Source organism: Phocoena phocoena, chromosome 15 (genome assembly GCF_963924675.1).
Source record: "Phocoena phocoena chromosome 15, mPhoPho1.1, whole genome shotgun sequence".
In the NCBI taxonomy this organism is placed as follows: Eukaryota; Metazoa; Chordata; class Mammalia; order Artiodactyla; family Phocoenidae; genus Phocoena; species Phocoena phocoena.
In genome coordinates, this window is record NC_089233.1 from 56,302,508 (window position 1) to 56,327,674 (window position 25,167).

The window sequence follows — 25,167 nt, forward strand, 5'->3', positions numbered from 1 at the left end:
AGTCTGACATTGGTTTCAGTGGACCAAAACTAAGGTGTCAGTAGGGCTGCGCTCCCTCTAGAGGCTGTGGGGGGAATTTCATTTGCTTGCCTTTTCTGGCTGTGTTCCTTGGCTCATGGTCCCTTTCTCCACCTTTCATCCACAGCGTAGCATCTTCAAATATCTTTCTCTGCTGAGGTTGTCTGTAGAATCTCCCTCTGCCTTTCTTATTAGGGCACTTGTGATTACATTTAGGGTCCACCCAGGTAATCTAGGTTAGTCTTCCCATTTCAAGATCCTTAATTTAATCACATCTGCAAAGTCCCTGTCACCATATAAGGTGACATTGACAGGTTCCAGGGATTAGGACCTGGATATCTTTGGAGTCCATTATTCAGCCTACCACACCCCCCATTGTACTGCAAAGTCCAAACTCCTCCATATGGTCAAGGTCCAGCACACACACCACCCCATCTTGGTGCATGCTCCTGCCTGGACCACTCTGCCCCTCACCTTTGCCAGCTCTGTCTCATCACTGAGGTCTCAGTTTAGAGTTCACTTCCTCCAGAAAGCTCCTGGGACCCCACCCAAGTCCAGATCAGGTGTCTTTCCTGTGTGCTGCTGTGGCACCTGCCCTCCTCGATAGAATTGTCTTTCCCCTCATATCCCCTTCTGGACTATGTACACTTGAAGGCAGGGCTGTGCCAGTTTACTTGCTGTTGAACTGCCATCAGTAAACGCAAAGCTTTGACACATCTTAGGCACACAATAAATGAACGTATACATTTACATATGCATAGAAGAGGTGCTTTAAAAAAAATGGGTACTCACTAGTTATGGTAATTGTCACTTAAGAAAAAAAGAAAAACTTTCTCAGTAGTCTGACTTTCTTTCCTTTTCCTTTTTTTGCAGTACATATATACTCCAAATTTTATGATTTTTTTTCCTTTTTTGAAGAATTGAAAAATTAAAATTTAGAGAGACCAGTTGTGTTCTTGGGGTACCACTTTTGGGTATACAGGTGGGGTATGAATTTTCTGAATGGAACTCTGCCCTCCACTCCCCTCCTCCCACTTATACCCCTTCCTTAGGGAGCCTTTGCATTAGTTTCCTGTTGTTCTTGTAACAAATTACCAAAACTTAGTGGCTTAAAACAATACAAATTTATTATCTTCTGGTTCTGTAGGTCAGACGTCTGACATGGGTCTTCCTGGACTAGAATCAAGGTTTTGGCAGGGCCTGTGTTCTTTTCTAGAGGATCTAGGGGAGAATTCATTTCCTTGTCCTTTCCAGCTTCCAGAGGTCACCCACATTCCTTGGCTCGCACCCGATTCCCCCAACTTCAAAGCCATCAACAGTGGGTTGAATCCTTTTCACATTGTGTCACTATAACACTGATTTTCTGCCTGCTTTTTCCATTTAAAAAATTTGTGGCAAAACACACATAAAATTTACCATCATAACCATTTTAAGTGTACAGTTCAATGGCATTAAGTACATTCACATTGTTGTCCAGCCATCACTGTCATCCAGCCACAGAACTGTTTTCATCTTGCAAAACTGAAACTCTATACCCATTAAATAGTAACTTGCCATTCCACCTTCCCTAGCCCCTGGCAACCACCATTCTACTTTCTTGTCTCTATGGATTTGACCTAGGTACCTCATGTAAGTAAAATCATACAGTACTTGTCCTTTGGTGACTAGATTACTTCACTTGGCATAATGTCCTCATGGTTCATCCATGTTGTAATGTGTGACAGGGTTTCCTTCCTTTTTAAGGCTGAATAATATTACATTTTATATATATATATATATATATATATATATATATATATATATATACACCCCACATTGTTAATCCATTCATCCACTGATGGATATTTGAGTGGCTTTCACCTTTTGGCTGTTGTGATTAATTCTGTGAAGAACATGGGTGTACAGATATCTCTTCAAGGTCCTACTTTCAGTTCTTTTGGGTATGTACCCAGAAGTAGAATTGCTGGATCATATGGCAGTTCTATTTTTAAGTTTTTGAGAAACTGCCATACTGATTTCCACAGCGCTGCACCATTTTACAAATTCCCACCAATAGTGCACAAGTGTTTCAGTTTCTCTGCACCCTCACCAGCACTTGTTGTCTCATGTCTTTTTGATGATAGCCATTCATCAAAATGTGAGGTGATATCTCATTGTGGTTTTTTCAAAAAATTTTATTGAAGTATAGTTGATTTATAATGTATTTAATTTCTACTGTACAGCAAAGTGACTCAGTTATACACATATGTATTCTTTTTCATATTTTTTCCATTATGGTTCATCACACGATGTTGAATATAGTTCTCAGTGCTATACAGTAGGACGTTGTTGTTTATCCATCCTGTATATAATAGTTTGCAAGACTTACGTTTCCCTGATGATTAGTGATATTGAACATCTGCAATCTAAAGCCTCCCAACAAAGAAAAGCCCCAAGACCAGATGGTTTCATTGGTGAATTCTACCAAACATCTAAAGAAGAGTTAATACTGATCCTTCTCAAACTCTTACCAAAAAATTGAAAAAGATGGAACAGTCCCAAACTCATTTTACAATGCCAGATCCCAAAGCCAGATAAGGACATTACAATTAAAAACAAAACAAAACATAACCAAAAAAAACACTGCAGGCTGAAATACTAGATGAAAGAAAATATAAAATTTCTCAACAAAATACTGGCAAACTGAATTTCAACAGTGCATTAAAAGGATCATACACCATGATCAAGTGGGATTTTTCTCAGAGGCTGTGGCAAGCAGTGGCAGCAGCCAGCAGTGTGGCATTTCCCTGGCCCTGGGTCAGTGTTGGGCTGCTCGAGCTGTGGATCTGGGGCAGGGACAGAGAGCCATGTGCTCCCCGCCCCTGGTACATGGTCTGCTGAGTTCCTAAGGACACAACCTGACTTTAACCTCTGTCTTCACCTTTCAAATATAGGCCTCTCGTCTGATGAAAAGAGAAAGGAAGAATGGACTACAGTCACCAAACTTCCCTAGTCCCATGTGGACAAGATAAATACATTTCCAAGTAAGATTTTTTGCTATGGTATTGTGTTTGCAGTGGCCAGTCCCATGTCAATGGAAGCCAGTGGCAGAGGAGCCTCCTCTGTGCATGAGAGGATCTCATGTGTGTGAGAAGGAGAAAGCAACTGAGTGTGGACTAGTGAGAACATCAGCAAGGTTGCTGCTATAGATAAAAAACATGCCCCCATGGGGCTTCCCTGGTGGCGCAGTGGTTGAGAGTCCGCCTGCCGATGCAGGGGACACGGCTTCGTGCCCCGGTCCGGGAGGATCCCACATGCCGCGGAGTGGCTGGGCCCGTGAGCTATGGCTGCTGAGCCTGAGCGTCTGGAGCCTGTGCTCCGTAACGGGAGAGACCACAGCAGTGAGAGACCCGCGTACCACAAAAAAAACACAAAAAACAAAAAAAACATGCCCCCAGAGCCTGGCCATAGAGAGTGAAGTTAAGGAGGTCTTTAGGACATGGCACCCTTAGGGGTTCAAAAGAGATGATGTCCTGGAGGGCTTCCAGGAGGAGGAGTTGGTGCTGGCTGCTCACTGTCTTGTCTGTGGTATACCCCAGGGAAGTCCTGGCTGGGTTGTGTCCCTGTGCTGCTGGGGTTCTGGCTAAAATGGGCACAGGTGCCCCCTGAATAGCAGGAGACAGTTTCATTGCTTTATATGCACTAAAATCTTCTGAACTCAGATTTTTGCTGATATGGCAGGGCCTAAGCCAAAATAGACTTTCTTAAATTATAAGTTTGCAGATATATTTTTACATTCAGCACAGGGATTTGTACATATTTATTGTTCTCTATCTTAATGAAATGTTTAATTTATTTGAGACCAAATTGTTTGAATTCCTTTAGACAGACTTGGCCATACACAGACACACAGTTGTGTGAGCTATGGATCATACTTATCTCTTCACTGATGGATTTCCCCCAGGGCTTCTACTGACCAGTACTTTTAAATCCTAGTTTCAGATCTTTGTGTTCAAAAGTATCAAACAGCTTTTGTTTTAGGTTATTTGGTGTCACATTTTTTGCTAATTCACTCCAGCTTATCTAGGTTTAACTTGTCTGGAACTTCTTGGAGTTTCCAGCCAGTTTTGACCTCCTGTGTGGCCCCAAATCTCTCCATTGAATGGCTGGACTTAGAGGGACTGAACTCCCTTGCCTCTTGCCTGAGTATAGGCAAAAGAACACACCTCAGCCTCCTCAAGCCCTTCCCAGGCCTCCCCTCATTCACTTTCAGATAAAACTTGATCACAGCATTTTCAGGTTTGACAGCTCTCACTCTGATCACAAAGGGTGTGACATGCTCTCTCACATTTAGTAGAACTGTGCTCCCAGGGGGGCCACTTGGAAACCAGTATTTAGAGGCCTTGTAAGGTTTTTAAAAAATATTTTTATAAACTAAAAGCACCTAGAATAGATTAAAAAGATAAAAGCACCTAGAAGGGTACATTGCTAGGCTTCAGAAGCCCCCTCATGCCCACTTCTAGTCACCACTCCCAAAGGAGAACCACTGTCTGAATTCTGAATTCATATAAATGGAATCATACAATATGTGCTCTTTTGTGTCTGGCTTCTTTCACTCAGCGTAATATCTTTGAGATTCGTCCGTGTTATGTGTAGTTCATTCATATTCTCATTGCTGCTCCATTGTGTGACCATAGCTGCCTTTATTCATCTGTTCCACTCTTGATGGGAGTCAGTAAATTTTTAAACACATGATAAGGTCATGTCAATGAAGCATAAGTCAGTGGGACCCAGGCCTGTCCCTTTTAACTTTCTGAAATTCTAGGAGTTTCTGAGTCTTGTGAAGGTTTGTAGTGATTATCCCCTCCTCACTCACAGCATGTGTGAGGGAGGAAAGGCTGTGGAGAGGCTGGAGAAATCCTGTCTATGGGCTTTTGAAGTGTGTTTGCCTCTATGAATCTGTGATTTATTAAGGCCTGCATATTTAGCTTGGGTTTGGGGAGTGTTGTGAGAGATGCCAACCTTTGTCAGCAGACCAGACCTGCGTTGGTTTTCTGGAGTTGCTCTTTACATCCAGTCTGTTCTAGGTAGTATTTACTCTTGACCTTGACCTTGAACTCTGGGTGTGTGTATGTGTATATGTACACATGTAGACAAACACCCAGACTGGAATGACTGAAGGCCAGCTTAGAGGTGAGAAAAAGAGGGAATAACTGCATTATAAGTGGCTTCACCTGAGATTGTGACACCTCTTGTATTTTTCCCTTAAGGAACGAACTTCTTCTGCATCTGAAGACCTACAACTTGTACTATGAAGGCCAGAATTTGCAGCTCCGACATCGTGAGGTAAGGAGTCCCAAGGAAGATCTGTGAGGCTCCTTCCCTGGTGGCCAGCCCAGTCTTTGTCTCCATGTCTCCTGGTCTGAGAGTCCCTGCCTCTCCTGCCACAGTGAGGAGCCTCTCGATGCTAGCGATGTTATTGGGAGTCCCTAGAGTTCTTCAGAAGGAGACCCCAGGCCCAAATTTGTTCTAAAAAGGATGAGTTTTCTGTTCTGGAGACATTGCTGCAGCTGTGTGGCTGGGCTAGCGCCAGCCTCAAAAAAAGAACCCTCCCTTTCATGAAATGACTTTCAGCTAACTCTCAAGCAGCCTTCCTCCTTTGGGGCAATTCAGGAACTTCACACAGTCCTCTACGTTGACACATCTGGACCCATGTCCTATTGCTGAAGCAACCTGGACAAGTTACATAAGCTCTGGGTGGTAACTCTTGGCCCTTCCCCACAACTGCAGCAGCCTTCCTCGAGTGCCTTCTTGGAGTGTTCTTTGTTATCCATCTGTCTTTCCCCAGCCCCCATCCTGAATCTAAGCTTATTCATACTGTATCCATTTCTGTAAAGCCTGTTTCAGATAGATGGTGGAGTAATATATACTCAAATGTCCTTGACCGATAAGAAGGTGTGTGTAATACCCTTCTAAACACATTTTCAGGTTGTCAAGCCATGGGGATTTAATTCATAGAAACAAACGGATATCCAGATGGCAGAATTTCAGCTACTAAGGCAGGCCGGTTGGGAATACTATGTAGTGGCTTTTTGTATGTTCCTCAAACCACACCACATAGGCAAAGTCCTACTTTGGGTTAAATTCTGCCCTACAATCATGTGATACAAAGTAATGATGCCAACCTTGACCAGCTAGAAGGCCATATATGACCTGTGCTTAAATAAAGCTTTTCTCCCTAAGATCCCCAAATGACCTAAAGTTGCTGCACTCTTCTCCTGCCTTCTTTATTACCCCCTCCCTCTCTAAGGATGATCCTGGGGCCCAGGTTAGTTGTTCAGTGAACAAGTATCATCTTCATTCATGTGGCTTGTCCTGAAGATGTGGCCATAGCCCAGATATCAGGTCTTGGCCCTGCTTATAAAACATGGGTTCATGCAGCGGACACGGGTTCGAGCCCTGGTCTGGGAAGATCCCACATGCCATGGAGCAACTGGGCCCGTGAGCCACAATTACTGAGCCTGTGCGTCTGGAGCCTGTGCTCCATAACAAGAGAGGCCTGTGCACCGCAATGAAGAGTGGCCCCCGCTTGCTGCAACTAGAGAAAGCCCTCACACAGAAACAAAGACCCAACACAGCCATAAATAAATAAATAAATAAATAAACAAAAACAAAAAAACATGGGTTCAGAAAGGTTTTTCTGAAACTCTAGAAAGAAAACCTGACCCTTTAGGCATTGTCCTCAAACCCTCTACTAATTAGTGGCTGGACCATTAGCAAGATTTTGGTCGTTAAACAGCTTTTCTGAGATGTGTCCTATAGGTGATTAAAAGGTTTTATGGTGATTAGTGAGATCCACTTCTTTGGGATAAAACATGGAAATGTTTTTAGAAGAGTTTCACATTTAAATTCTTATCAGTCAACAACCCTTGAGTATAAAGTTGGAATTCTTACAGGATTTATTCACCTCTTGGAGAGTTGTTATGTAGCACATTAGCTAATTATTGGCCTGGGAAGTTCTGCTGTTAAGAAATCTGATTAACACATCATCTCCCAACTCATGATCACACGATACTCTTTTTAAGGTAACAATTGATCTGGTAGAGGAGCTAGTATTCTGTTGAACAAACTTGAGGAAATGTTACTTTAAATCTCCTTCAACCAGTGGGTCAGATTAACATACAACATGTTATAGCTAAAGACACATCACTTTCCATAGTAGGGGAGGGGAAAGTAGCTAGTTTAAGGCTTTAGCTCTTGCTTCTGTTAGCAGGGTTAGTCTCACATACTTTAAGAAATGTAATTGGACTTCCCTGGTGGCACAGTGGTTCAGAATCTGCCTGCCAATGCAGGGGACACGGGTTCAAGCCCTGGTCTGGGAAGATCCCACATGCTGCAGAGCAGCTAAGTCCATGCGCCACAACTACTGATCCTGCGCTCTAGAGCCCGCGAGCCACAACTACTGAGCCTGTGTGCCACATCTACTAAAGCCTAGAGCCCATGCTCCACAACAAGAGAAGCCACCGCAATGAAAAGCCCATGCATCATAATGAAGAGTAGCCCCCACTCGCCGCAACTAGAGAAAGCCCGCACACAGGAACGAAGACCCAACGCAGTTAAAAATAAATTAAAAAAGAAAAAAAAATGTAGTTAACTTTCTTTAAAGTCATTAGTATAAAAACAACAAAAAAACATTGTTATAATTTGCACATGTCTATGAATTTTGAGGCAACTTTGCCCTGACCTCTGAGGTCAGCTTCAGAGCCTCAGGGGTAGTTTACAAGTGGAGAGAGTGTCTTGGAGCTGGGGTGTGACTGTAACTTGGGTGCACCCAGCTGGACACATCAAGGATGCTGTCAGTTACCCCCAACAACATGGTGCTGGCTTCCTTGAGGCTTTTCTGGGCTCACCCTGCCAATTGTTTTGTGGCAGGAAGAAGATGAGTTCATCGTGGAGGGACTGCTGAACATCTCCTGGGGGCTGCGCCGGCCCATTCGTCTACAAATGCAGGATGACAATGAACGCATTCGCCCTCCTCCATCCTCTTCCTCTTGGCACTCCGGCTGTAACTTAGGAGCTCAGGGGTGAGTGAAGAGAGATGGGACTGGGGGTGACCAGGGGTATCTGGGGGTTCCATCTATTCTCAAGCAGGTAAATTCCACCTTCTTCCAGCAAGCCTTGATCCCATCTCCTATTCCCACTGCCCCCTGCCTTCGACTTGGGATGAGGAGAAAGGGGTGTATGTTGGTGTTATTGGGCTTCCATACCTGTCACCACAATCACTGAGTGAGAGTCAGAGTGAGGAGGGGAGATGCTGAGTCAGAGAGGAGAAGCACTAAGGCCTGGGTGAACAGCATGCCTTCCCCAGCGTGGAGACCCCTAGTCTCTGAGGGGTATCGTAGTGGCCAGCCAGGCCCAGTCTGCAGATTTCTGAAAGGACACTTGATGCCCCAGCATCCTCCCTACTGGGACCACTCCTTATAGAACGACCCCACCCCAGAGACATTTAGGGCTCAAAACTTCTGTCCAAAGGTCTCTGTGTCTGAGGGGAACCTGGAAGAGGAAAAAGAATGTCAGGTCCTGTCCAAGCCAGCCAAGCAAGGTCTGCTTCAGGCCACACCTGGAGTTGGGTGGTGGCGTGATGGTCTTGAGAGGTCCCCTCTCCTTGGTTCCCACTGGAAGGTCTGTGAAGACTAAGCCTGTTCCTCCCTGTAGCCAAATGAGTAGTTCAATGCATCTAGTAAGGCACACCCTCTTTACTGTCTTTCTGGGGCTTCAGTTTTTAGGATCAAGTGACTATCCCTTGTTCCATCCTAAAATTTGCTGATACTGAATGCCTTGGGGCCAGAGCGTGGGTGGAGTGCGCCAACCGTTCAGCCAAACCACAGTGATGTTTTTTCTGTTTTAAATAAGAACCAAGCCCTTTCTGTTGACCCCATTGAACATTTTGTTAAACTCCACAGCCAAATCTATTCTTTGCTAAAGTTGAGAGAAACCTACAATGTGGCCAAAGCCTGTTACTGATCTGGTTTCTTTCCAAGGGAATTTAAGGAGGAAAATCTTTGCCTGTCCCATCAGCGCCAGGGTGTCCACTCAAGGTTCTCTGGTTTCATCTAACTTTGCCGGTTTTATATACTCTGCTTTGTTTTCAGCACTTTCACTGTATTTGGTTTCAAGTGGGCCAAACCCTTTCCACAGCGCCAGCCCAGGCCCTGGGGTGTTACATTCCGTTTCCTAAGTGAAATGATTTTTAAAATTCCACTTGACCATGTGGCCTTTGGCTGGCCTACTAAGGGGTCTTTCACGCTGTACACTTATTTCTTTTCCATTCCCTATGGCATCAAGCTGGTCTTGGTTGGTTCTTGAAACCTGCAAATTCTTTGAGAGAGTTTTCAGGAATGGTAAATAATGTTGTCCCAGTGCCTGCTATAATAAAGTGAATGCCTGAACCACTGTGTTAAGAAGCATGCTGAGACCAGTTTCTGCTTTGGCAATAAAGAGTGCTTTGGACAAGGGAGTGGGAAGTGGCTGCTATGGGTGCCAAAAGTTCACCATTCCTGAGAGGCTCTGCTCAGTTTCATTCTGGGGCTCAGAAGCCCACTGGTTATAATACAATAGGCAGTTCTTTCAGATTTTCAATTTTAAATTGTCTTCGCTTAAAATTAGCATCCCTTGGGATTTCCCTGATGTCCAGTGATTAGGACTCTGCATTCTCATTGCAGAGGGCCCAGGTTCAATCCCTGGTCTCAGAACTAAGATCCCACAAGCCACATGATGTGACCAAAAAAAAAAAAAATTATCCTATCTCTGCTGAGTCCCAGTGTTACCAAACCACACTTGGGTCTGCTCATCTACATGCAGTAAAGCCAATTTACTGACACGAGGTTGTGGTGAAGGAAAGTGCTGCGTTTATTGCAGGTCCAAGCAAGGAGTCCAGGCAGTTAATGCTCAAAAAACCTGAACTCTCCGATGGCTTTCAACGGAGAGTTTTTAAAGGCAAGGTGAGGGGAGAGGGTTGCAGGGTGGTAGATGCTCTTCTGATTAATTGCTGGTGAGGTAATTGGGTGGTATTTCAGGAGTCAACATCATCTGGTTCCAAGGGGTTTGGGGTTTACCTGCTTGTGGTCAGAATGCAGTTAACTTCTTACACCTGGTGTAAGAAGATACTTTTAATATTTGCAAAGCAACTCATGGACATGGCTCGGGATACTATTATCTATAGCCCTTGAGGAGGAACTAAAGGTTGTTGACTTTGATTTTGGCTAAACGGTTATTATCAATATTTTGTCTTGCTTGACTGTTTTCCTTAGTTTCTGCATTTTCTCACTTCTCTGATTAAATTTGTTCTTTGGAACTCAGGGAAGACCTAGGAGGCTAAAGCTTTTTTACAAACAAGAGGAGCAGGATACAGGGGTCTGTTCCTGGGAAGCCCCCACAGGGTCCTGCTTTGTTTCACCAGGGCACCTGCATTCTCAACATGGGATGGTCCGAATTGGTTAAATATTATTCTCCTTTCTGGCCAAATCCTCTGTTGATTTTCGATGTGTTTCTCTGAACTGCCACTGTACTTTTAGGCTTTGAGGAGTATTTTCCAGCTATCATAGCAATACCAGGTCTCAACTCAGATTGCCTGCTTGTGACCCTTTCTCCAGCAACCCTGAAAACACTGCCATCAGGGCCACTTCCAAAGCTGCCCTGACTCTTGTAGCAGCCAACCTATTACTTTCCATTCCTGTTAGATGGCAGAAGCAATTTCTGAGTTATTCCTCCAACAGAAGTGGGTCTGAAATAGAATCTTGTCCCTAGAAGTAAATGACCATTATTAGGGTTTTCTAAATAAGCTATAGAATTTGTACATGCTTAGAAACTCAGCACAGGCACCACACAGGTGTTCTTTGTTGTTCTCTGTCCTGGACTTCATGTTGCTGCAAATACTGGGAACAAGCATTTTCTCCCTCCAGAACTCCCCTTCCCTGCCAAGTGCTTAGCCCAGGAACTGGACCAGCCTCGTGAGACACTCAGCACAGCCTACCATGTCCTTTGTCACCTTCTGTGTGCTGGTACCCAGCCTTGCACAGGCCAAGTGCTCCCTTTGTACAAGTGGGGTGGGGTGGGACTGGGGGCGTTCTTCTGCAGGGGCTGAACCTTTTGTCTGTTTTCTGCTCACCAGCACTATCCTGAAGCCCCTCACCATGCCCAACATTCCAATCTCAGAGGTGGATGCCCTGCCTGAGAATGATCAGACATCAAGTCCCACAGGTACATGCATGGTGGGAGGATCCTCTAGTTTGGGGCCGACTGTGTGAAGACTGATGTGATGAATGTTGTACACTGTTACTTATGTTTTGAAAACAAAATTCACATGGTTCAATATTCAAAACTTATTTAAAAAAAAAGAATTGAAAGTTTCCCATCTCATCCACCCACTGAGTTTCCCTCCCTAGAAGCAAACTGAAGGCATTCTTCCCAAGATACTCTTTGCAAGCACAAGGAAATACACACCAACAAAGCTTAATGGTTGGATGTCATTTCTTTTCTTCCCATTTTTATGTAAGTGGCTGCATTTTGCACATCCCGTTTCTATTAGTTTGTCTTGAGGATTGTTCCATACAAACCCATGGAGAACTTCTGCATTCTTTACAGCTCTGCTGTATTACATTGTATGAAAAAAATGATAATTTAATTGCTCCCTATTGATAAACATTTAAGTCATCTTTAGTCTTTTAGACAAACAAAAGTGTAGAGTGTCCTTATACATGTCTCATTTCACACATTTGTCAGTGTCTGTAGGATTCTTTGAAATCGAATTTCTGGATCTGAGGCTATGTGCATTTACAATTTTGATAGATATTGTCAGTTCGACATTATCTTGCAAGTCCTTATATCGTGCTTAGCCTGTGCAGACATTGTTCTAAGTGCTTTAAATGAATTAACTTATTTAAACCCTCACAACAATCTCATGAGGTGGGTGTTATTGTTATCCCCATTGTATGGATGAAGAAACTGAGGCACAGAGAGTTAGTGATATATGGTGTTGGGAAGGAAGACAGTTTTCTCTACCTTCTGGGTTCTTCTGGCTGGTCTAAGAATTAAATTGACATGAGACAGATTAACAGGAGAAAATCAAACAAAAGTTTAATAACATGTAAACATGGGAGAGACACAGAAAAACTGAGTAACTCACCAAAATGGCTGATGCCCTCACCTATTTTTGTGTATGTGTTTGAAATTTTCTTTATTTTTAAATTTTTTTACATCTTTATTGGAGTATAATTGCTTTACAATGGTGTGTTAGTTTCTGCTTTATAACAAAGTGAATCAGTTATACATATACATATGTTGCCATATCTCCTCCCTCTTGCATCTCCCTCCCTCCCACTCTCCCTATCCCACCAATCCAGGTGGTCACAAAGCACTGAGCTGATCTCCCTGTGCTATGCGGCTGCTTCCCACTCGCTATCTACCTTACGTTTGGTAGTGTATATATGTCCATGCCACTCTCTCACTTTGTCACAGCTTACCCTTCCCCCTCGCCATATCCTCAAGTCCATTCTCTAGTAGGTCTGTGTCTTTATTCTCGACTTACCCCTAGGTTCTTCATGACATTTTTTTTTTCTTAGATTCCATGTATATGTGCTAGCATACAGTATTTGTCTTTCTCTTTCTGACTTACTTCACTCTGTATGACAGACTCTAGGTCCATCCACCTCACTACAAATAACTCAGTTTCGTTTCTTTTTATGGCTGAGTAATATTCCATTGTATATATGTGCCACATCTTCTTTACCCATTCATCCAATGATGGACACTTAGGTTGTTTCCATCTCCTGGCTATTGTAAATAGAGCCGCAATGAACATTTTGGTACATGACTCTTTTTGAATTATGGTTTTCTCAGGGTATATGCCCAGTAGTGAGATTGCTGGATCACATGGTAGTTCTATTTGTAGTTTTTTAAGGGACCTCCATACTGTTCTCCATAGTGGCTGTACCAATTCACATTCCCACCAGCAGTGCAAGAGTGTTCCCTTTTCTCCACACCCTCTCCAGCAGTTATTGTTTGTAGATTTTTTGATGATGGCCATTCTGACTGGTGTGAGATGATATCTCATTGTAGTTTTGATTTGCATTTCTCTAATGATTAATGACGTTGAGCATTCTTTCATGTGTTTATTGGCAGTCTGTATATCTTCTTTGGAGAAATGTCTATTTAGGTCTCCTGCCCATTTTTGGATTGGGTTGTTTGTTTTTTTCTTATTGAGCTGCATGAGCTGCTTGTAAATTTTGGAGATGAATCCTTTGTCAGTTGCTTCATTTGCAAATATTTTCTCCCATTCTGAGGGTTGCCTTTTGGTCTTGTTTATGGTTTCCTTGGCTGTGCAAAAGCTTTGAAGTTTCATTAGGTCCCATTTGTTTAATTTTTTTTTATTTCCATTTCTCTGGGAGGTGGGTCAAAAAGGATCTTGCTGTGATTTATGTCATAGAGTGTTCTGCCTATGTTTTCCTCTTAGAGTTTGATAGTATCTAGCCTTACATTTAGGTCTTTAATCCATTTTGAGCTTATTTTTGTGTATGGTGTTAGGGAGTGATCTAATCTCATACTTTTATATGTACCTGTCCAGTTTTCCCAGCACCACTTATTGAAGAGGCTGTCCTTTCTCGACTGTATATTACTCCCTCCTTTATCAAAGACAAGGTGACCATATGTGTGTGGGTTTATCTCTGGGCTTTCTATCCTGTTCCATTGATCTATATTTCTGTTTTTGTGCCAGTACCATACCGTCTTGATTACTGTAGTATAGTCTGAAGTCAGGGAGCCTGATTCCTCCAGCTCCATTTTTCATTCTCAATATTGCTTTGGCTATTCGGGGTCTTTTGTGTTTCCATACAAATTGTGAAATTTTTTGTTCTGGTTCTGTGAAACATGCCAGTGGTAGTTTGATAGGGATTGCACTGAATCTGTAGATTGCTTTGAGTAGTAGAGTCATTTTCACAGTGTTGATTCTTCCAATCCATGAATATGGTATATCTCTCCATCTATTTGTATCATCTTTAATTTCTTTCATCAGTGTCTTATAATTTTCTGCATACAGGTCTTTTGTCTCCTTAGGTAGGTTTATTTCCAGATATTTTATTCTTTTTGTTGCAATGGTAAATGAGAGTGTTTTCTTGATTTCACTTTCAGATTTTTCATCATTAGTGTATAGGAATGCAAGAAATTTCTGTGCATTAATTTTGTATCCTGCTATTTTACCAAATTCATTGATTAGCTCTAGTAGTTTTCTGGTAGCATCTTTAGGATTCTCTATGTACAGTATCATGTCATCTGCAAACAGTGACAGCTTTACTTCTCTTTTCCGATTTGGATTCTTTTATTTCTTTTTCTTCTCTGATTGCTGTGGCTAAAACTTCCAAAACTATGTTGAATAAGAGTGGTGAGAGTGGGCAACCTTGTCTTATTCCTGATCTTAGTGGAAATGCTTTCAGTTTTTCACCATTGAGGATTATATTGGCTGTGGGTTTGTCATATATGGCCATTATTATGTTGAGGAAAGTTCCCTCTATGCCTACTTTCTGCAGGGTTTTTATCATAAATCGGTGTTGAATTTTGTCAAAAGCTTTCTCTGCATCTATTGAAATGATCATATGGTTTTTCTCCTTCAATTTGTTAATATGGTGTATCACATTTATTGATTTCCATATAATGAAGAATCCTTGCATTCCTGGAATAAACTCCACTTGATCATGGTGTATGATCCTTTTAATGTGCTGTTGGATTCTGTTTGCTAGTATTTTGTTGAGGATTTTTGCATCTATATTCATAAGTAATATTGGCCTGTAGTTTTCTTTGTGACATCTTTGTCTGGTTTTGGTGTTAGGGTAATGATGGCCTCGTAGAATGAGTTTGGGAGTATTCCTCCCTCTACTATATTTTGGAAGAGTTTGAGAAGGATGGGTGTTAGCTCTTCTCTCAATGTCTGATAGAATTTGCCTGTGAAGCCATCTGGTCCTGAGCTTTTTTTTATGGAAGATTTTTAATCACAGTTTCAATTTCAGTGCTTGTGATTGGTCTGTTCATATTTTCTATTTCTTCCTGATTCAGTCTTGGCAGGTTGTGCATTTCTAAGAATTTGTCCATTTCTTCCAGGTTGTCCATTTTATTGGCAGAGTTGCTTGTAGTAATCTCTCATGATCTTTTGTATTTCTGCAGTGTCATTTGTTACTTCTTTTTCATTTCTAATTCTATTAATATGAGTCTTCTCCCTTTTTTTTTTGATGAGTCTGGCTAATGGTTTATCAATTTTGTTTATCTTCTCAAAGAACCAGCTTTTAGTTTTATTGATCTTTGCTATCATTTCCTTCATTTCTTTTCCATTTATTTCTTATCTGATCTTTATGATTTCTTTCCTTCTGCTAACTTTGGCGGTTTTTTGTTCTTCTTTCTCTAATTGCTTTAGGTGCAAGGTTAGGTTGTTCATTCGAGATGTTTCCTGCTTTTTAAGGTAGGATTGTATTGCTATAAACTTCCCTCTTAAACTGCTTTTGCTGCATCCCATAGGTTTTGGGTCGTCGTGTCTCCATTGTCATTTGTTTCCAGGTATTTTTTTATTTTCTCTTTGATTTCTTCAGTGATCACTTCGTTATTAAGTAGTGTATTGTTTAGCCTCCATAGTTTGTATTTTTTACAGATCTTTTCCTGTAATTGATATCTAGTCTCATAGCGTTGTGGTCGGAAAAAGTACTTGAAACAATTTCAATTTTCTTAAATTTACCAAGGCTTGATTTATGACCCAAGATATGATCTATCCTGGAGAATATTCCATGAGCACTTGAGAAAATAGTGTATTCTGTTGTTTTTGGATAGAATGTCCTGTAAATATCAATTAAATCCATCTATTTAATGTATCACTTAAAGCTTGTGTTTCCTTATTTTTTTCATTTTGGATGATCTGTCCATTGGTGAAAGTGGGGTGTTAAAGTCCCCTACTATGAATATGTTACTGTCGATTTCCCCTTTTATGGCTGTTAGTATTTGCCTTATGTATTGAGGTGCTCCTTTGTTGGGTGCATAAATATTTACAATCGTTATTTTTCCTTCTTGGATCGATCCCTTGATCATTATGTAGTGTCCTTCTTTGTCTCTTCTAATAATCTTTATTTTAAAGTCTATTCTGTCTGATATGAGAATTGCTACTCCAGCTTTCTTTTGGTTTCCATTTCCATGGAATATCTTTTTCCATCCCCTCACTTTCAGTCTGTATGTGTCTCTAGGTCTGAAGTGGGTCTCTTGTAGACAGCATATATATGGGTCTTGTTTTTGTATCCATTCAGCCAGCCTGTGTCTTTTGGTGGGAGCATTTAATCCATTTATATTTAATGTAATTATCGATATGTATGTTCCTATTCCCATTTTCTTAATTGTTTTGGGTTTGTTAGTGTAGGTCTTTTCCTTCTCTTGTGTTTCTTGCCTAGAGAAGTTCCTGTAGCACTTGTTGTAAAGCTGGTTTGGTGGTGCTGAACTCTCTCAGCTTTTGCTTGTCCGTAAAGGTTTTAATTTCTCCATCAAATCTGAATGAGATCCTTGCTGGGTAGAGTAATCTTGGTTGTAGCTTTTTCTCCTTCATCACTTTAAATATGTCCTGCCAGTCCCTTCTGGCTTACAGAGTTGCTGCTGAAAGATCAGCTGTTAACCTTATGGGGATTCCCTTGTGTGTTATTTGTTGTTTTTCGCTTGCTGCTTTTAATATGTTTTCTTTGTATTTAATTTTTTTTTTTTTTTTTTTTTGCGCTACGTGGGCGTCTCACTGCTGCGGCCTCTCCCACTGGGGAGCACAGGCTCCAGACGCACAGGCCCAGTGGCCACGGCCCACAGGCCCAGCCGCTCCACGGCATTTGGGATCCTCCCGGACCAGGGCACGAACCCGTGTCCCCTGCATCAGCAGGCGGACCCTCAACCACTGCCCCACCAGGGAAGCCCTGTATTTAATTTTTGACAGCTTGATTAATATGTGTCTTAGCATGTTTCTCCTTGTATTTATCCTGTATGGGACTCTCTATGCTTCCTGGACTTGATTAACTATTTCCTTTCCCATATTAGGGAAGTTTTCAACTATAATCTATTTAAATATTTTCTCAGTTCCTTTCTTTTTCTCTTCTTCTTCTGGAACCCCTATAACTTGAGTGTTGGCGCATTTAATGTTGTCCCAGAGGTCTCTGAGACTATCCTCAGTTCTTTTCATTCTTTTTTCTTTAGTCTGCTCTGCAGTAGTTATTTCCACTATTTTATCTTCCAGGTCACTTATCCGGTCTTCTGCCTCAGTTATTCTGCTATTGATCCCATCTAGAGTATTTTTAATTTCATTTATTGTGTTGTTCATTGTTGCTTGTTTCATCTTTAGTTCTTCTAGGTCCTTGTTATATGTTTCTTGCATTTTCTCTATTCTATTTCCAAGATTTTGGATCATCTTTACTATCATTACTCTGAATTCTTTTTCAGGTAGACTGCCTATTTCCTCTTCACTTGTTAGGTCTGGTGGGTTTTTATCTTGCTCCTTCATCTGCTGTGTGTTCTTCTGTCTTCTCATTTTGCTTATCTTACTGTGTTTGGGGTCTCCTTTTTGCAGGCTGCAGGTTCGTAGTTCCCGTTGTTTTTGGTGTCTGTCCCCAGTGGCTAAAGTTGGTTCAGTGGGTTGTGTAGGCTTCCTGGTGGAGGGGACTAGTGCCTGTGTTCTGGTGGATGAAGCTGGATCTTGTCTTTCTGGTGGGCAGGTCCACGTCTGGTGGTGTGTTTTGGGGTGTCTGTGGACTTATTATGATTTTAGGCAGCCTCTGTGCTAATGGGTGGGGTTATGTTTCTGTCTTGCTAGTTGTTTGGCATAGGGTGTCCAGTACTGTAGCTTGCTGGTTGTTGAGTGAAGCTGGGTGCTGGTGTTGAGATGGAGATCTCTGGGAGATTTTCGCCATTTGATATTATGTGGAGCTGGGAGGTCTCGACCAGTGTCCTGAAGTTGGCTCTCCCACCTCAGAGGCACAGCACTGACTCCTGGCTGCAGCACCAAGAGCCTTTCATCCACATGGCTCAGAATAAAAGGGAGAAAAAGTAGAAAGAAAGAAAGAAGGAAAGAAGGAAGAAAGGAAATAAGGAAGGAAGGGAGGAAGAAAAGCAAGAAAGAGGATAAAATAAAATAAAGTAAGATAAAACAAAATAAAGTTATTAAAATAAATAATTATTTAAAAAATGTTTTTTTAAAGAAAAAACACACAAAGAAACAAACAAAAAAAAAACGGACGGATAGAACCCTAGGACAAATGGTGTCAGCAAAGCTATACAGACAAAATCTCACACAGAAGCATACACATACACACTCACAAAAAGAGGAAAAGGAGAAAAAATAATAAATCTTGCTCTCAAAGTCCACCTCCTCAATTTGGGATGATTCATTGTCTATTCAGGTATTCCACAGATGCAGGGTACATCAAGTTGACTGTGGAGCTTTAATCTGATGCTTCTGAGGCTGCTGGGAGAGATTTCCCTTTCTCTTCTTTGTTCGCACAGCTCCTGGGGTTCAGCTTTGGATTTGGCCCCGCCTCTGCGTGTAGGCCCTTGAGGGCGTCTGTTCTTCGCTCAGACAGGATGGGGTTAAAGGAGCAGCTGCTTCGGGGGCTCCGTCTCACTCAGGCCGGGGGGAGGGAGGGGTGCAGATGCGGGACGAGCCTGCGGCGGCAGAGGCTGGCGGGACGTTGCACCAGCCTGAGGTGCACAGTGCGTTCTCCCAGGGAAGTTGTCCCTGGATCCTGGGATCCAGGCAGTGGCGTGCTGCACAGGCTTCCCGGAAGGGAGGTGTGGGGAGTGACCTGTGCTCGCACACAGGCTTCTTGGTGGCGGCAGCAGCAGCCTTAGCGTCTTATGCCCGTCTCTGGGGTCCGCGCTTTTAGCCGCAGCTCGTGCCAGTCTCTGGAGCTCCTTTAAGCAGCACTCTTAATCCCCTCTCCTCGCGCACCAGGAAACAAAGAGGTAAGAAAAAGTCTCTTTCCTCTTCGGCAGGTCCAGACTTTTCCCCAGACTCCCTCCCGGCTATCCATGGTGCACTAACCCCCTGCAGGCTGTGTTCACACCTCCAACCCCTGTCCTCTCCCTGTGCTCCGACCGAAGTCCGAGCCTCAGCTCCCAGCCCCGCCCGCCCCGGCGGGTGAGCAGACAAGCCTCTTGGGCTGGTGAGTGCCAGTCGGCACCAATCCTCTGTACGGGAATCTCTCCGCTTTGCCTTCTGCACCCCTGTTGCTGTGCTCTCCTCCGTGGCTCCGAAGGTTTCCCCCTCCGCCACCTGCAGTCTCCGCCCGCGAAGGGGCTTCCTAGCGTGTGGAAACTTTTCCTCCTTCACAGCTCCCTCCCGCTGGTGCAGGACCCGTCCCTATTCTTTTGTCTCTGTTTATTCTTTTTTCTTTTGCCCTACCCAGGTACGTGGGGAATTTCTTGCCTTTTGGGAAGTCTGAGGTCTTCTGCCAGCGTTCAGTAGGTGTTCTGTAGGAGTTTTTCCACGTGTAGATGTATTTCTGGTGTATCTGTGGGGAGGAAGGTGATCTCCGTGTCTTACACTTCCGCCATCTTCCCGATTGCTGATGCCCGCACCTTAACTACCATCTTCAGCTAAAGACAAAAGAGGATGTTGGGGGTAGTGGTTTGGGACTTCAGGGGAGGAAGGCAATTCACATGGAGATGGAAAACAAACGTTTGGTAAACAAATGTTTGCTGGGCCTGCAAAGACAGTGTGACACAGGGTGGACTCTGATCTCTAAGAGTTTCGCTCACCACATTTAGCCCATATTCTTTGCAGATGTCTCTGGTGATAACTCTAGTCCAGTAATAAGCCCGCTATCTAAATTCTTTAGGCAGTTAGGGGAAAAGGCAGAGTTTCTTCCTGAGTCTGTTAGACTGAAAAATTGTTCACAACCTAAAAGTTTAGAGTTACGTTTTATTCGGCGAATATTCTTAGGACTTCAAGCCTGGAAGGTAGGATCTCAAGTAACCCTGAGAGAACTGCTCTGAGGAGGCAAAGGGGGAGCTAGGATACATAGGAGTTTTGCAACAAAGGACAGGTAGTTTGAATGTCAAAAGATTATTGTTAATTAAAGAAAACCAGATATCCCAAGTTAAGGAATTTAGTTCTTTTCTGTGTATGGGAAGATGCAAGAGTCTGGGCTCATTGAAATCATTACTTTGATAGGAACCTCAGCTATCTGGGGCCAGTATCCTGTGTTTTCACCTCCTTAGTTTCCTCAGGGGTCACCGTGGGGAGTGGCTGCAGTGTAATGGCTGCTAGATGGCAGGTATTCTTTTCCGTCCTGAGTCCCCTTAGAGCTAACCAGCTCACCATCGCCTGTGGCTGCAATCTCTGATGACTGTGATATCCTTTGTTTACTGATATAGCAGGCTATATTTCATTTATCAGTCTTTTGGGGCTTGATTGTTTTCAGCATGCCAGAGACATTTGCGGGTAGCAAGTTTTGCTCCCCTACAATGACAGTGGTGGAGCTGGGGTTTGAACCTAGGAGTCTGTGCTCTGAACTTTGTCACTGTACTGCTTCTTGGTAAATTATGCATCATGTTTTTCCCCCAGCAGTAAATACTGTTTTTATAATATATATTTTTGAGGAAGCTGTAGGTGCTGTAGCATTGGTCCGGAAGAGGGTACTCTGTGCACACTGCCACATCCCAGGTCCAGGCAGACAGAGCTCATCTTCCCCTTCCTTCTCAGACTCCAGGGGTCTGAAGTCCCTGCAGGAAGACACCCCACAACTGATGCGCACACGCAGTGATGTTGGGGTACGTCGTCGTGGCAATGTGAGGACACCCAGTGACCAGCGGCGAATCAGACGCCACCGCTTCTCCATCAACGGCCATTTCTACAACCACAAGGTAGAGGCGATAGGGTGGCAGGGGGCAAGCGCCAGCTCCAGTGGGGGCAAAACCCCTTCCTGGGCAGCTGCCACCTCAGGGCTGCAGACTCCTGGGAAGCCACTCAGTCTTTGGGTCGTGAGTGGGCTGCAGGCTCTGCTGGCTCTGAGAGAGATAAGGGCCTCCTGATCAGGAGTCCTCCTAAATGATGGTGTTGTAGGAAAAAATGGGGTGCAAGAGGATGGTCATGTCCTAGGTCTCAGGTGAGTCCGGTGGCCCCAAGGCAATGGGCCATTCGGGAATATGAGAGCAGCCCTGGGCTGTGGGGGTGATTAGTTTTTATGGGCTGGGTAATTTCATAGGCTAATAAGTGGGAGGAGTATTCTATCTTGGAGAAGGGGTGGGGATTTCCATGAATTGGGCCACCACCCACTTTTTGGCTTTTTATGGTCGACCTCGGAACTGTCATGGCACCAGTGGGTGTGTCATTTAGATGCTAATGTATTACAATGAGTGTATAATGAGGTGAAGGTCAACTGGAAGTCAAATCTTCTGCCATCTTGGGCCTAGTAGGTTCTAACCAGTTTTTGTGGTATCCTGTTCTTAATGGCTGTGTCATTCTTTTAATGGTTGTGCCCTGCCCCCTTTCTTCCTGGCTCAGTGGGTGAGATGCGAGATGACCCCACAAACAGCCCTCATCAGAAACCCCCCCATCCACATGTTACTCTCTTTCTGCACCATGTGCCTCCAGCTGCTATGTGGCCTGACTTCTCTGTGAGTTAAGGGCTGCCCTGAAACAGAGCTGCAGAGCTCAGATCACCTACCCCACCCCAAGCTAGCTGACTCTTCTTCCTTCCTGCTGCTTGGTTTGAATCTGGCCCCAGAAACAAGTGCATCATGGAAGAGTGGTCACAGACCTCCTCATGTTGAAGTCGTAGTAGAAGGGGCTTTGTGCATGTTTTATTTGGAGGGAGTGCCTCCCTTATCTGGTCCTCTTTCCCTCCTCAGCGCTGCCGTTTGGCAAGCTCAGATCCCTCAAGCCTCCTGCGGTGGGGTGGGCGTGAGCTCCTGAGCTAGGCAAAGCCCAGGGCTCTTTATTGACATCAAAGCCTAATGCTTCTACGTTGTAAGGGACAGAGGACTCTCAGGGAGCACAGGTTGAGTGCCATTGTCCCTGTCCCTTTACCCCAGGTAACAGGGCCAGGACACCTGGGTTTTAGTGCCCCATCCTTGTCTGTACACCCACTCTGAGCTGGACCCCTCTATTGACAGACGTCGGTGTTCACGCCGGCCTATGGCTCCATCACCAATGTGCGCATCAACAGCACCATGACCACTCCACAGGTCCTGAAGTTGCTGCTCAACAAATTTAAGGCAAGTTCCCTCTGCTGGCTGGCTTCAGACAGTGGCATGTGTGCCTTGGGGCCCCCAGAAGTGTAGAGGTGGGGGCTATGGAGAGTGTGTGGTAAGGGGGGCACAGGGCAGAGAGGGTTTAGGTTCTTTAGACCCCACGACATCAGCATCACCTGGGAGCTTGTTAGAAAAGTAGGTTCTCAGGCCTCCCTCTCCCCCAGATCAGACCCACTGAAGTGGAAACTCGGAGATGAGACCAGGGAACCCGTTCCACAAGGCTTACAGGGATTCTAGTGCCACTGAAACCTGAGAAGCACTAGCCCTCAGGTGCTTTATGGGCCTCCAGAGAAGGACCCTGGACCTGATGACTGGTTCAGGGCTCCGTGCACATATCGACTTCTGTGCATTTGGGGAACCTACTTTGATGAGCCTACAATAGATGTGAAAATTATAGTGCATGAGTGTTTTTGAAGTCCTGTTGCTCTGTATGTTTTCCACAATACCCTTCTAAGTCTTTTGGAAACCAGGTATTCTTATTTCTAACAGAAGCCGGTGTGTCCTAGTGGTTTAAAGCATAGGCTCTGGGTTTGAATCTCTATCTATCACCTGCTGGTTGGAGGAGTTGCACAAGTGACTTAAGCTCCCTGTGCTTCTGTCTCACCATCTGTAAAATAAGGTTAACAGGACCCCATTACTGGTATCAACTGAAAAAAAATTGCACAACCTAAAAGTTGAGAGTTATGTTTTATTCAGCAAATATTCTTAGGACTTCAAACCCAGAAGGCAGCATCTCAAGTAACCCTGAGAGAACTGCTCCAAGGAGGTGAAGGGGAAGCTAGGATACATAGGAGTTTTGTCACAAAGGGCAGGTAGTCTGAATGTCAAAAGATTATTGTTAATTAAAGAAAATCAGATATCTCAAGTTAAGGAATTTAGCGTTTTCCTACATATGGAAAGATGCAAGAGTCTGGGCTCACTGAAATCATTCCTTTGATACACACCTTAGCTATTGGGGGCCAGTACCCTGTTTTCTCACCCTGAGTTTCCTCAGGGCTCACCATTGGGAGTGGCTGCAGTCTGATGGCTGCAAGATGGCAGGTATTCTTTGTTTCTTTCCTGAGTCGTCTCAGGGCTCACCAGCTCACCATCGGAGGTGGCTGCAATTGCTGATGACTGTGACATCCTTTGTTTACTGATATGGCAAGCAATATTTTATTTCTCACTGGGTTGTCATGTTAGATGAGTTAAAACATGTAGAGTTTGTTAGAACTGTGCCTGGCATGGTGCAATAAATGTTAGCTCTTATTACCTATTATTATTGATAACGTTACCACCCCATTTCCTCACCTCTTTTAAATGCTGTAGATAAATAGCCCTCCCCTCAAAAGAGCCTATCATTTATTTAGCTTTGCAGTGTTCAAGAAGAAGAAATGGCCACAGTTAGGATATGTAAATATATGCTTTCAGCAAGTATCTTTTGCTCCTTCCTGATTCAGATTGAGAACTCAGCGGAAGAGTTTGCTTTGTATGTGGTCCATACCAGTGGTGGTAAGTATAAAGAACACAGTATACTTAAAACTTTTAATTAACTCAAAATAGCAAGTTAAAAAAAAATCTCTGCCTCATTTGCTTGTTGCTTGGGTTTTGGAAACTTCCAAATGTTGTTTGCCTCCAAGGCTGTTGAGCTTGCTGGATGAGTCCACCAGGGAATGCCATATATGGTCAGTAAACTAACCCTAAAACATAACTGCCTATTTAAAAAAGAACTGGATTTTCTCAAAGCACAGAGAAAACCAGATTCTCCAATGCAGCATCTTCCAAAGGGCTTGAGGCATGGAAGTATTGTTGAGGGGTAGGGGAGCAGTAACAGTTGCTTTGAACTGTTGAATTGTTCATTTACAAATCAGTCTCCTGACTTGTATGGCTACATCTCCTGAGGTGCCTGGTCCATTTGGGCCCTTGAGTTGACAACCACTTAAGGTGAGAAAGGCCTCAGGCAACTCAGGGCTGCTTCTGGCTGTGTGTGGTTCCAGAGAAACAGAAGCTGAAGAACACTGATTACCCCCTGATTGCCCGGATCCTCCAGGGCCCATGTGAGCAAGTATCCAAAGTGTTCCTTATGGAGAAGGACCAGGTGGAGGAAGTCACCTATGATGTGAGTCCCTTTTCAGTCAGATGTCTGTCCCCGGAGGGTGGGGGATTTGGTTGGGTAAACTACAGCTGGGGTATAGCTTGGCTTTTTGACCAATGACCAGGCCCTGTTTTGTTGCTATTTCTCAACACCAGGTCTTCTTGAAACAGTAATGAATGCAGAAGCTAGGTTGAGGGTGTGCCCTGTGGGAGTTAACTGGAAGAAAGCTCAGGCACAAAATGATTTTCATAGAAGGAATAAATTTCTTGAGGCTTTCTGGGGTACTTAAGAGGGCTGAAAAGTTTCTGCAAACCTTTTCCAAGCAACTTCAAGAAGTTAGCAGTGACTTTATAGCTTTTGCTGTAGCAACAAACTTCCCCAAGTCTTAGTCACTTACAACAGTAAACATTTACTTTCTTGCTCCGGATTCTGTAGTCTGGTAGCAGCGGTTCTGCTTTAGATTGTGGGTTCAGTTCAGGTAGACATTGCATGTCTTATTCAGAGACCGAGGGTAAGAGGCAGTGGCTACCTAGGTATGCTTCTCATGGCAGATGGCTGAAATGCAAGAAACCATGTAAGCTCCTTTGAAGCCCCCACCTGGATTTTATGTATATCACATCCACACACCCTTTCCATTGGCCAAAGCAAGTCACATAGCTGAGCCCACCATTAACAGCATGGAGAAACATACTTCTCCCACAGAGAAGAGTTGGTAGAACAGAGTGAGGGTTCTGGGGAGGGAGGAAGAGTGGCTGCTTAACTTCAGCTCACCTGGGAGCCACACCCAGGCT

The 25,167-nt window shown here is 43.8% G+C and overlaps 1 protein-coding gene across 1 annotated transcript in view; it reads left to right on the forward strand.

Annotated features, from left to right (window-relative positions):
- Window positions 1-25,167, forward strand: part of RASSF2 (Ras association domain family member 2) — a 45,445-nt gene that overhangs the window by 17,875 nt on the left and 2,403 nt on the right. Inside the window, exons 2-9 of the mRNA XM_065892405.1 lie at window positions 2,952-3,041; window positions 5,268-5,343; window positions 7,930-8,081; window positions 11,168-11,256; window positions 20,753-20,913; window positions 22,165-22,266; window positions 23,742-23,793; window positions 24,279-24,400. Of these exons, the coding sequence (XP_065748477.1) occupies window positions 2,983-3,041; window positions 5,268-5,343; window positions 7,930-8,081; window positions 11,168-11,256; window positions 20,753-20,913; window positions 22,165-22,266; window positions 23,742-23,793; window positions 24,279-24,400 (813 nt within the window). The 5' untranslated portion in view covers window positions 2,952-2,982. The remainder of the gene's footprint in view (window positions 1-2,951; window positions 3,042-5,267; window positions 5,344-7,929; window positions 8,082-11,167; window positions 11,257-20,752; window positions 20,914-22,164; window positions 22,267-23,741; window positions 23,794-24,278; window positions 24,401-25,167) is intronic.